The sequence below is a fragment of the Trachurus trachurus genome (assembly GCF_905171665.1).
Source record: "Trachurus trachurus genome assembly, chromosome: 16".
Classification (NCBI taxonomy): domain Eukaryota; kingdom Metazoa; phylum Chordata; class Actinopteri; order Carangiformes; family Carangidae; genus Trachurus; species Trachurus trachurus.
In genome coordinates, this window is record NC_139902.1 from 19,851,589 (window position 1) to 19,865,718 (window position 14,130).

Consider the following 14,130-nt stretch of genomic DNA (forward strand, 5'->3'; position numbering starts at 1 on the left):
CTTAGAAAAAAGAAAAAAAAAGACTGAAGGAGGGAAAAAAAATTGATGATATTTTTAATGGAACACTTTTGGAGCATGCTGAATGACAGCATGGTAAATTGACTGAGCTAAATTGGGCTTAACCTGACAAACATCAACATTGTAATTATGTCAGGTTTTTCTCTCCACACTTTACTGATTGCCTGCCTGAAAAAAAGCTACATCCTGATAACAAACCTCAACAAGAAGCCTGGGAAAAAATCAACTTCCGGTTTTTCTTTTCTTTTCTTTGGCTGTTGCACATCGAAATGCAATCCACTGCAGCTGTAAACGAATCTTAGTTATGGTGTAAGTAGAATACTGGATTGTGTGTTTATTTATTAATTTGTAATTATCTACTTTATTCCAAAAAATGTCATAAGTCAAATGCTTCTTTAAGGCATTGATTCCACTATCCCTGACTCCACTTACTGTAGCTCATTTACTTTAAATGTTTTATTTATGTGCTGGTTTCTGCTTCATAAAGATATTCAGACAAATAAAGAAGCTGCTTGAGGAATTTACTTCATTAGGCAGAAACGAAAAGGTCACAGCCTGAGATGGTGGCTAATGAGAAGCTCCGTCAGCCAACGGCTAATGTCAAAATCCTCTGTATTAGCTGAACTCGTGCCAGTTGTATAGGCATCAATTCACTGGTCGACTAATAAATGTATGTTTCATATTCATTGTATATTCAAGAAAGGTTGGATTTGAGCAGAACTCATCTACTGTGACACTGAAGCTTGATCCAAAGTGTATTGCGTTTACCTGCTCACCTCAGTGTGAAGGTTAACTAGACAGAGCTAGAAGAGAAGAGCAGCTTGTTTTATATGTTTATAGATGTTGAGGTGGTGATGGTAAAATACTAATTCCTGAGAGCTCAACCAATTTTTTCGCCTGAAAGATTTCGACTGAAATATCAGAGCATGTGAGAGGACATGAATTTTCTCTTTCCATACAAACAGGTGAAAAAACATTGATATATTTATTTACACTGTTGTATCATCTGTTAGATGAAGATGAGTTCTGAAGAGATTTGGAGTGACTGGACCACTGTCAAGACTGAAAGTCCAAAGAGATCAAATGATTGTACGTGCAACTTTCCATTAAATATAATACAACTATTGTTCACATGTACACTGATAGACTAATTAGAAAACGTCTCTTCCCTATGTTGCATCATTAGGCTGTGACTGACCAGAATCCTCATTATGACACTTTATATTTGTAGTTGTATTGCTGTAAATGTCAGCAGTTCTGATACTGTTAATGTTTATTCATTGTCTGATAGTTTTTGGCAAGGGAATAAACAACTCATTGCTGGTGGCTGTGTTACAGCACCAGCTGAGGGATGCTGGGAAACTGCAGGCTCGAATAGCACAAACAAAAAGAATAAGAAAAAATAATACTATTTTACGGGTTCATCCTTCTGCTCATGCAGCTTGAATAACTTGTTGCACACACACAGACGTTATTGATGGATGGTAGAATTAATTCTGATGTTTTCATTTCTCACAAATAAATACATCAGAGGAGCAGCATTACTCTGACAGGCACCAAAATCATTGATGGAGATAACAATTTGGACTGCACAGGGCTGACAAACAGCATGAAAACATCCACACACATTAGCACTTCTATCTCAGAGACCAATCTTTATTTTTCTGTCTCCTGTTGCATCTGGACAAATAAACTTCTCGTAATCACACAGTTCAAGTCTAGGGCAGATTTTGGTTTATACTTTTTCACAGTCTAAATTGCTTTGTGTTAAGCAAGACTTTAGATTGATCTAACCTTGCATTATTCAAGATTAGATGAGAATATTTTCATTTGGTTTCCAGAGACGTTTTACCAAGTTTAACTTTTAGGAATGCGGCAAAATACATAGTCCCTAAACATAAACACTCTCTTTTAAGTAACAACACATGCCGATGGCCTTACGCAAGCCCAACTGCTCAGATTTATAAATACTTGAATCAATTAAATAAAATGACACAGTAGACAAGAGATGACTAAGGCAAGCGCATTAATGTTGAATCTCCCTGTGTCCGACGTCGCTCCATTTCACATCAAAAGGACGTCACAGTGCAGATGACAAATTGACAACAGCTGCAACTAAGACAAGAATTCAGAAACTCTTGCTTTTATTAGAAACAAGTGAAGTGAATGATGCGAAGTGAATAATGATCTCCTTTCTGTGGTTCCCGCCTCAATATTTCATAGTAAGTGATGATCTCTCAAACATAAAGGGTGTCGCTGCATCCATATTTCATTGGAGAACAATGCAGTGTAACTGACATACACAGGGAGGAAATGTGCTTACAAAGCATCAAAAGAACTGTCACACAGTATGGATGGCTGCAGAATAATATAGGGCACTGCTGGATGGATGTAACAAGCTTCATAGCTACACGCATCATTTGATCACATAATACAAAGCTACTGTGAGTGTCTGTGTGTAAGACACGCATCATTTGATCGGGTAATATAAAGCTTTGGTGCCCGTGTTTGTGTGCAAGTTTGCTTGACGTACACCCATATACTGTACCACAAAGTTGCAGTATGCTGTGAAAGTGTGTGTGTGTTTGCGTGTGTGTGACATGCATCAGCTAGGTAAGAAAAGGAAAGGGTATATGCATGCGTCTGTGTGTCAACAGAATGTGTGACATGCATCATTTACTTAGACAATACAAAGCGTGTGTGTGTGTGTGTGTATGTAGGCTACAAACTGTGATATATCTAATAACAGGGCTTTCTGAGTGAGAGAGTGATGAGTCCTGTCACTCCTGAACCACAGATACACCATGCTGGCTTTCTGCTAAATTAAGCATTGGAGGAAACCTACATTACATTAGACAGTGCAGGCATGTAGAGACACACACATACATGCACACACACATACACACACCTTCTGACATAGAAACAAGCTCACAAACAAGCTGGAAGAGACACTTGTGACTAGGAATGTGCACGGAGCATGCACACACACACATACACGCACAGATAAAAATGCAGACACGATGACAGAGACACATGTGCCAGTGCAATGCGACACATAAATTGGGGCATGCATTATTAACTGTCTGAGGTTTCAGAGCACATGTTGGGACTTTTGTACCTCAAAACAGAAAGACAGAAGAGAGGGAAACACAGGCAGACTCTGCATGACAACTACTGAGAGATACAGAGCTGTAATGAGATGTGGGACTTTCCCATATTCATTCCATAGAATGTAGCCTATTTAATAATAAATATGTTGACAGTTAACTCAGTTAATTCATCGATCAATCAACACTGAAGTCATTTTACTCATGAAAAAATGATTTTGTCCTTTATTGAACTGGATTTAATGGTTGTAACAATGTTGATCAAGAAAACTAAAAGCAACATACAGTCTCTCTCATTGACTAAATATACACTATAAGTAATCTACATATCAACAGAATTGTTGTATCAAATCTGCCTCTGAGGTTTCTGCTCCCACTCTTCTACAAAGTGTTTGACTTTTGTTTGTGTTGGATGATCCACAGATCTCCCTTTGAACATATTTCCAGACCACTGACGTCATAATCCTTGATGACCGTGTGACTAACAGGGACACTGTGTTGGGGTGGCAGCAGGAATCTCACAGGTGGATATCAGCTACACACCAGGTAGGTGAGAAAATAGGAAACAACCCTGAAGTTGGCACCAGAGCAGATCATCACATAATTTAAAACAGCAATAACAACAACAAAAAAAACCCACTTTGCATCTGTGGTGTTCTCCAGAAAAAAACAAAAAACAAAGGTTCAATAATGACCATCAATCCCAGCAGCCACCACTGCCCCCCCTGGCCAGTTAACAGCTGTAACTAATCGGGTAAAATAAGACGTACAGTACAATTTAATTTCATCTGACATTCCTGTATGAGGACAAAAGAGGATAAAATGACACAGACTGTGTTGAACAATATCTCTAACAAAAGAATGACATGGAAAAATAACTTCAAAGACATTCATTATGGAGCTCTGAAATATACTGTCCATGTCTCTCATTCAAAAAATAAATACTTTGAAATGAAGATTACAAATTACCTTTAATCAGAGTATTGTGTGGATTATTACTCCTCTCCACAGAATAAAATAACATGTACACAGTTCAAATCCATCAAAACAAGGCTGGCCAACTCTGTAGCACAAAATATTTGGAAACCTACACGCTCAGTACCACTAAGAAAATATGTTGGATAATCCTTTAAAACCGAACAATCACTCTGCGACTCAGCACGCTGCAAAGTGACAGATCATCCTCAGATGTGGTTCTGGTACTGATGATCGAAATCTCCAGAGTGTGTTTTCTGAGAGATTCAACTTGCTGAGCTGTTTTTAATTTATAAGTGAAACGGCTACAGAGATCCAGACACGATTCAAAACACTTATTAACCAGTCTGTGGACAGTGTACATGAAGCGTCTTCCTCAGCTCTCATAATGAAACACAAATATGAAATAGAGCCAGTGCTTCAAATAGACTGGTTTAAATTTAAAACAGACTTGCATAAAAAGTGTTAACTAAGGTCTGTGAAGATGACTGACCTGTAATCACCCATATGGTTATTCCTTCTTCGTTGTCAGAAGAAGACACTGGCAATACTTCATTAGGAGTAAAGAAACAGCAAAGTGGTAAACTCTGCCCTTTAGTTAAAAAGTAAAACTCAAATTTAAAACTTGAGACTTCAAACATAAAATAAATAGCGGCTGTAGGTGTTTCTGACTTCTACTTTTGGGTTTGTTAAAAAAAAAAAGAAAAATGAATGAAACCTTTAAACACACTGTTTGGGCTCTTGTGATGTCACTGTCCGCTCCCGTGCTGACAATCCTCCTCTAGGACTGAGTTGCTCCATCAGAACAGTTTCTCCACGATTAAGGCCAAGACTGCTGCAGCCAGTGCGAGTCCGATCCCCAGCTTCTTCACCACTTCCCTGTCTAGACTGTAAGAGCCGATCAGCAAAACAGATGAAGAGGGCACAGAAGTGTGCCCTTGAATACCATTGGCAATCTGTTCCTGTGGGGAGAAAGACAGAGAAATAAAAAGAACTCTTTAAAATGAGATCAAGAGACGGAGCTGCTTTTTCCATTTCCCATCACCCTAACACTGCAATAACAATACAATACTTTACTGACGTCTTGGTAGGGGACTTGGCTGATCGCTCTCTGCAGAAATAAAGATTCCTGGATCGGCTACAGATATGGACTCACAGTGATTCAGTCACACTGCATGGTAGATGTTTAGTGGTATGAGGCACTCAGCTGCCTGCTCATTAGGAAAATATCCATCCATCCATCCATCAAGCTTATCCATGCAGGGCTGAGGGGGGAGCTGGAGCCAATCCCAGCTGACATAGGGTGAAGGCAGGGCTGGACAGGTCACAAGTGAATCGAAGGGCTGATGTATAGAGTTGAACCACGCACATTCAAACCTATAGTCACTTTAGAGTCTGCAATCCACCGCAAGTGTTTGGACTGTGGGAGGAAGCTGGAGAACTCACACAGACACAGTACTCCACCCAGAAAGGCCTCAGGCCCAGTAATCAAACCCAGAACCGTCTTCCTGAGAAGCAACAATGCACTGCATCCCCATGCTGCCCTGGGAAAATATGTATTGTATTGGATGAACCTCTTTCAGGGAGTCAACTAACTAGTTTAAACATCATGCAAATACCCTTCAGTTGCATCAACACACACACCCACACACAGAAAGATAAAGGCCCTGTCTTGCTCTCCCCCACACTCACCACCTGGCATAACTCATGTCCATATTTCATAATCAGGGAATCATCTTTATATTAAATCAACTGGCCTCAGTCACAAATCAAAGAATGAGACTTGACAGCAGAGAAGCCAGTGAACCAACCCATCAAATGTCTGTAATCAGAGGGTTTTGTCTTAATGTGTTGGACCATTAAAGAGACATCCACCACTGAGAGCTAGTGACAGTGAAAAATGGGAAACAGTGAGTACAGAGGAAAAAGGAAAGACTCAGGAGAGGAGGAAGAAGGCGACACAATTCTAATTGTGTTTTCTAAAGGAATATCTGGATCTTATTTTGCCACATCAATCAAGTAAATCCTAATTTACCCATCCCTTGGATCTTTATAAAATATCTAATTTATGTGCGAGGCTCTATTACTACCCTTCATGGATCATTGCTGTTGATCATTACGTATATTTAGAAATACATCTAGTGATGCCACTTGTTATTAGGATTCATAGATACTTCAGTGGTAGCACAAATTAGAAGAGCAGGTCATCGCCTTTACTTCCCTGTCTCTCTCGTACCCCTTGACCTTCTGTTTCTCTCCATCTGCTTCCTCTCTACAGCTCAGTTTCATTTGGAAAAACATTACCCTCCACAACAGTAAACAGAATTTACGGCTTATTTCAATATTTTGTGGATGAAAGCATTCATAAAAACCAGCCATTTGTTTATGCAAATGAGCGCATTTCAATTACGAGGCTATTATATCTGTGTAAAGCAGTTAATGCAGTTTTGTAGTGATCCAGTTATTACAGAGGGTTTTGTATCGACTCAAACTGATGCTGAGAAGGTGCGCTGCGATGTAGAGACATGTGGAAAGTTAGCTTACAACATAACCACAGCACATGCAGCTGCAGTGACAGAAACATCAAAAATAAGATGGCATTTTTCACTTATTGATTGTGTTAATATAATTCAGTTGGTAACACTGAATATTGATAAGCAGCCGATTTCTCCCTGGCCTCCACCCTCCCTCATTGATCATCATTCCATTTGATTACATATTTATTTAGTTTCATCTTAATGTTTGAGAGTGGAGACCTGAGGTGCGATTTCAAGCAAAGCCCATTGATTGTTAAATAAATAAATAATTTTGCACGAGATGTGGTCCTTTTAATTTGAGCATTAAACAAACTAGATGAGAGAACCAACACTTGTCAACATCTCTGGGTGGAGTGGAAATCAATCTGGATGACCTTGTGGTAGTTCCTATACATCTCCTCCTGCCTGACAGCTGCTAAAATGCCTTATCACCGCACCGGTGGATTATGCAGGATGATATTGAGCAATTGATCAGCAGCTTTCTAGAATAACCTTTAATCAAGTTCACCAGGGATAACTGTAAGAGGCTTGGCTTTGGTATTTATTTATTTATTTGATCTTCTTTTCAGGCAGGATGCTCAGGAAATATCTTAATGTACATGCTCTCTATACTTTTCTATCTTGCATTATTATAAAAGAAAGAATAAAAAAGTTCCTACATCCGTCAAAAACTCCACTGCACTTTTGACCAATCAAAGAATGACAGACGTTGTGGGACGCAAACACCTACAGTACCTGCACGTACAGTATGTATTTCCTATCTGACAGTCAGTGCACACCTACACCTCCTCCTTACTCCTGCTGCCGTGTCCTCCTGTGCTCCTGAACACTACCGTGCCACCCACTCCTCTGCTCACTGTTGTCGCTGAATACTTTCCTCTGTTACCGCACACAATACACGATGGATACTATGACCGACGACGCCTACGTGACACATCAATAAGTCACTTACAGTAACTCCAGACAACAGGTGAAAAGGAGAACCAGTAACATAGGTCTGGCTGACACATCCAATCTACCTAATGTTGCCATCATGGTTGGGCTTATATCTTGTTGCTTAGACAGATGAGGCTGGATAAGGGAGGCTTTATGTAAAAAATAATTTATTAGCACAGATTTAATTTCCTGCTTATTTGAGGTAGAGAAGGAGCAGTGTGAATATTTAATGTAAATTGAGACGCAAGGAGAAGCAGAATAAGAGCAAAGGAGTGGTGAAACAAGAAAAAAAATTGTGTGGGCTGAGTCTACTTATCTGTCTCTCTGCAGGTGTCTTTAACAACAGGGTGCCAGGGTGCCAGGACAAAGACTGAATAGTACAGTCTAAAAATCTATTACTAGTAGGGAGGATAAGTGAAAATCCAAGTGCCAGTAGGTGCGTGTCAGCACAGTGGGAGAGATGGGAGGAGAGGAGCTGTGAGGAGAGAAGTGAAAAACTGAGAAGAAATGAGAAGAGGAAAGAGAGGAAGAAAGGTTGCAGGAAAAGTTGAGAGATGAGGCTTTCAGTGATCACCACCTGCGAGCTGGCCTGCTGAGTCCCTGCATACGACTGTGAGAGAGAGACTTGGCATTTGTGAGTAAATTGTGTGTGTACATGTGTAGGGCCTGAGGTGGATAATGCCCGTCTTTCTGCTCACAGCAGTAGAACAGTGCAAAGTAATCTTGAAAATCATATAACTCTACACCAGGGGTACAGAGAGGCTTGCACAGCCAGATGCTTTTCCTTAACATCCAAGATTCTCAGTTTTCTCTCCGTCTTACAAACTCTTGCTCCATTTCCAAATGTGCAAGTCTTTCTTTCTTTTTTCTAAAAGCTCATATTCACACAAACATACACGCTGAGGCACACACAATACTACCTGCCTACTAAACCACACAGCACAATGTACAGTGGTCACATTTCTGACTTGATCCTCACCAGCTGTCAGTGTCACTCTAGACACACAGGGATCTTGGAAGTGGTGTCTATGTGTGTGTGTGTGTGTGTGTGTGTGCATGTGCGCACGTGTGCGTGCATGCATGTGTAAACAGATACTGTGACAGGCTACTTAGTCACGGGTGATTTGACAAAGCCACAGTGACAATAACAATGAGCTGCAGCTGTATTTACAACTGGACAAAAGGATGGGGAAGAAATTAAAGAGTGATTAGAATATTTCTGACACATGACAGATAAATATCTTTATTGGAACTCTATCGCTGACCGAGTCCAAGAGCAAACATGACATTATTTTGGTTTGTTGATATAAAGTGGGAGAGAGTTTACAGCTTACAACAACAAGAGGCTCGGTGGGGAACTTGAGTCATATTCCCTTCTCTTTCTGTTTCTTATCTGTCATATTAAATTTCCACTATCACCAATGAAACTCATTGTCACGACAATGTATGGCCATACAGCTGTACCACACTCAAAGCTACAAAGCATCTTAATCCACCATACTGTCAAGTTACACTTTGACACTTGTGTCTTCATGCCACATGTGTATGCATGCACGTTGACTGCATATATGTGAGCAAATCGATTCACACACACCCAATACAACACAAGACACATAATCAATCAATATCAAATAGCAAATAATAGATTAAAAATAAAGTTTATCATCACCACTAGACCTTAATATTTTCTCTCACTATGCAAAATTGCAGTCAAGTCAACAGAAGCAAGAAAAACAACTGTGCATCTGCTGCTGTCTGCAGGCCATGGGAATGGTAATCAATATCATCAGTTCTGTCTACCATAAAACCATCACAGAGTGAAGAATATCCTCTGTGGTCAAGGTAACTGCTTGCTCACAGTTACTTCATGTGTTGTGCTATTTGGTTTCAACTGTTGCCTCCAGTTAGTCAGTAGGAGCGGTGTCTGAGTCAAGCAGGGATTAAAGTAAAAAACAAAATAAAACAAAACAACTTCTGGCTGATTTTCAGACCAGCCCTATTCCCATTGTACAATTTGCAAAACATGTAACTGAGAGAGCCCTTACAATGGGGTGCATACACACTCCTGTCCTGTCTTCTTCTTCTTTTTTTGTTTTGTTAAGGGAAGGCTGGTACCAAGCCCCTTTTTTCTGCTTCACAGTTGCTTCCCATAGGTTTCCATGTAATGGAGGCAAAGGCAGGCTGAGAAAGGGTGAGCAGAGTTTACACAATCCTAAATATTGATGCCTGCTAAATGAGATCCTATGGAAAACCATTGCTCCTGTTCTCCAAAGCAGCCATCAAGCTTTAAAATGTTTTAACGTATTAGAAAATGCTTCTCAAAATTCACACACACATCGTTACAAGAAATACATATCTACATTTCTATAGTGGTTGGGTGTATAAAAGGGGTCACCCTAAGGAAGCTACTTGAAGCTTGCAGGAGGGGGGCAGTTTTTTTTAATCTATGAAATAAAGATGACTTTTGAAAATGCTATGGGTCTAGAGTCTGATGTCTGATAGAGTGTGTCGTTCCCTTTCAGTAATTTGCTTTATTTCACAAAGCATCATGAGCCTTTTACACCTTGGACACCACGGCTCCCAATCTAATAACAGAAAGTTAGTTGTTTCATTTCTTTTGCTTTGATTAGAATCCATTGACTTTTCATATACTATATCGAGTAAACACTTGAGAATACTCACTGTGTTGTTTATTCTTCAATCCTTATAGCTCATTTTACAAATATGTATCAGTTCTATGCTCAGTGCTATTATGAGGACAATCTGCATGAATATACTGTATGCTTGTACTGTATAAGCACCTGCCGGGTTGAGACGGTGGAAGACATGAGGCAATACATAACTTCTACACAAACACAAGCCTGGAATCCCCAGTGCTTTCTTAATGTCATTTTTGTGAATAAAATGTTCTTTATAATAATGAAATGAACCCAAATACCCATTCACAATGAAGACACAGATTATGTGCTAGGTCTGTGGTCTTTGAAAGTTAAAATCAGATTTTTATACATACTCAATATACTTATACAATATTTATGCAGTGAACCCATGCACGGCTTCATTTGAGTCAACAGAAATCTGGTTTAGAGACTGAGAGCTTTAATCCATGAGTTATGTAACATGACCCAAAACACCATTAGAGATACAAGTCACTCTGCTCATTCAGTGCTTCCTCTGCTGCCATCAGAGACGTGCACACACCATCAACACTCCAGCTGAACCACCCAGCTCATAGACAGTTGTTTTTCACAGGCATCAGCCTGATGAATTCAAACTGTACTTTTCTCTCTCTGTTTCATGCATACACTTGAAGCACCGATTGTGTAATGCACAGTACTAATGTATAGCTGCATCAAGTTTCTTCCACTGTCAGGTTTACAGTTGCAGTAACTAAATACAGTAGAACAGTACATGTGTGTACAGAGGGGTGCCGCATGTCCCTGTATATGTCAAACACATGACAGGCGCTGATGTAGTCAGGGAAGACAGCAGATGCTTTTAGAGACTGGACAAAAAAAAAAGCAATAATCTGGACATGATGTGTAAAGGCACACTCACATTTGAGTACACCACAACAGATTTGTCAGAAAACCTTTGGTTTCCACATGTCTCCACCTTCACAGCAGAGTCCTGCACTGGTTCGGGTACTCGTGAGTACTAAGGTGAACTACTGATAACTATCTTGCTCAGTATCTACTCTCTTAATATGACGTTAATTACTCACGGGAGCGCAGCCTTGAAAGATGATTGACATCACGTCAACCATCCAGGCACCAGGTCAGAGAGTCAGAGGAGTGTCGTCTTGGAAAATAGGGCAGCGACTTACCGGAGAAAAGGTAGACTGTGCGGAAACACTGTTAAATCTTACCTTTACTCTTACTTACAAAGGTGTACTCATTTACTGAGCACTGTACATGAACACTTAGTAAACAATAAAAGAGAAGGTCACGGTGATATACAATAGAGTAGATATAAAAGTCTACTATGAAGTGTACTCGCACAACCATAAATCGCAGACTACAAGTGGCACTGCAGTATACCATTTACTTTTTACAAGAAGAAGAGCTCTCTTACCTCCACTGTATACGCAAGCAAGCACACTGCAAGTTAAGTATGACAGAACTACCCTAGTAGTTCTCACTCAGACAACAACAGACACATTTCAGATTTAATTTGGCATTGTGCAATTCACCGGTACATAATGTAACTTGCTGTTTAAAGCACTTCAACACTGATCTATGTCTTGGGAGTCATTCCAGGTGACAACCTAGGTAACAATGTGGTGATGTTTTCCTGAGCCAGGGATTAAAGAGAGCAGATTATGTTTCCCACATAGATTCAAGTACTGAAACAAGTTTAACAAAGCAAGGAGAACCATCCCCATAGCCTATTGTTGTGGATACCATTAGTAAGATTAAACACTTAAAATTTTTGCAAAACATGTTGAATTAAAACCTCCATGTTTGTGTTGAGATTATTGGAGGCCAGAGTTTACTACTGACTACTCAGTGCCTGGAAATAATCATAAACAACCCCAATGACCTCTCTGTTGTCAACTCCATATATGTTCAGAAAATGTCTAAATAGATGCTTGCCCAAATAGCAGAGGATTTGTTAATAAAACCTGTTTTTATGTTTTATGTTTGGGTCAAAATCTACTACAATAACAATAATTCATTGCCGAGACATGCTTCCCCAAAACTGCAGCTGGAATAGTGATGAGACAGCATGTTGTGCTTAAGAGGATGGTTAAATTCAAAATAAAACACAAAGCCATGAGTGACTCATCTGCTGAGGAACTTTGCTCAGAGGAGTTTTGTTTACAAGGTCGATACTAAGAAAAGACTACTTCAATGATAATAGGGAAGAAAAAGGCCAAAAAACATGTCCTTAAAAAAAGATTACCCAATACCTTAACATAATTTTTCTTTCTGCTTAACAGTTGTTGGCTACAGTATATGTGCTTCATTATTTACGTCTTCCATCTGTGGCTCACAAAAAAATAAACGCAAGAGCAAAGGGCATTTAAGACCCTCTGACATTTCAAATAAACAAAACAGAATGAGGCTGTGTAATGCCTTCTGACATGTTGGGTAAGAATACTGAAAATAGATGTGACTGATATTTTGATGGCTTAACATTTATTTCTTTGTTAGTGTGACTTTGGTTCTTCAAGTATACACAAAGCACAGGGCATGTAATACAATTTGACATGCTAAATGAAATGCTTAAAATAGCTATGCCTGCTGTTTAAAGGCAAAACAAATTATTTGCTACTAAAGTAAACAAAATCATGCAAAGGCCAAGCAAAACCTTTTGACATTTTAAATAAAAAGTTTAAAAATAGATTTGAGAGGATTAACTGCATCCCGACCGGAGAAGGCAGCCTAATCTTTGATTTTTGTTCTTTTCCTGACAATACAGATGACAACATGTGTGCATAACGCAACATCAAAGCAACAATCCATAATAGTTGCATGTCAAGACAGAGTAGTTCAATTGTTTGGTATGAAATACATATTTTTTTGAGCATTATGTCTGTGTGTGTGTGTGTGTGTGGATGTTAGTGTTGGGCATGTGTGTGTTTTGTCAACACGGTTGTGTGTCTCATATAGCCTGCGGCTTGTCGGAGTCTGCCAGGCACACCAGGGGGTGGTGGGGTGGGGGTGCACATTGGTGTACATGTCTGTGTGCAAGGATCAGTGTGTATTTATGTGTGTGTAAGTGTTGTTTTACCAGTGAACCTGCAGTGTACTGCACTGTGTGTGACTGTTTGCCTTTAACGTACGTACTGGAAGCTTTATGATGCAAAGTACCAGCAATCTCACACACTCAGCCCACAACAGAGTGAATACTAGAATAAATAAAGATACAATTAGAAATTGGCCACATCCAGTGTGTTTTTAAAAATATTTTTCTGTTGCCACCCAAAGAAGTAAAACATAGATTACAGGAAAATTAGGAAGACAGAGGAGCAGGAGGCAAGAAGAGAAATAAGACAAAGTGAAAGAAAGAAAGAAAGAAAGAAAGAAAGAAAGAAAGAAAGAAAGAAAGAAAGAAAGAAAGAAAGAAAGTCAGCCCCAGAGGAAGAGAGAAAGAAAGGCCAACAAATTTAATACTCCAGCTGTGATTCGTCCATTTACCTCCATTTTTTGTTACTCTGTCAATTTGTGGTCATGGAGGGACATTGTTCGCTGCCCATATTCCTTCCTCTCTTTCTTGTCCTCTCTCTATCTCCCTCCTTTTCCCATTCTGCCTTTCAAACGTACTGTCAATTTGCTGTCTTGTGGAAGGAGCAGAGCCGTTTTCTTCTCTCTCCCCTATTCTCTCGGTCTCCTTGAGAAAGTATGCTGTGAAAAGAGCTGATTATTGGATGGCACTCAAGCTGCTTTCCTGTCTCCTGATCTCTCCGTCTACCTTGGTCTCTCTCTTTCATTCATGCTTCATTTTTTGGCCTCTCTCTCACACATACCTCTCGTCTTCTATCATTTAATTTCATCTGAGGAAGAGCACTGGTGAAGATACATTCTCTTTTTCTTTCCCTCACCATGCTGTTG

General features: G+C 39.7%; 1 protein-coding gene across 1 annotated transcript in view; it reads right to left on the minus strand.

The window, feature by feature from the left end:
- Positions 1 to 3,331: 3,331 nt before the first annotated feature.
- Positions 3,332 to 14,130, minus strand: part of cdkal1 (CDK5 regulatory subunit associated protein 1-like 1) — a 231,426-nt gene continuing 220,627 nt past the window's right edge. Inside the window, exon 15 of the mRNA XM_083988904.1 lies at positions 3,332 to 5,062. Coding sequence (XP_083845030.1) covers positions 4,901 to 5,062 — 162 coding nt within the window. The 3' untranslated portion in view covers positions 3,332 to 4,900. The remainder of the gene's footprint in view (positions 5,063 to 14,130) is intronic.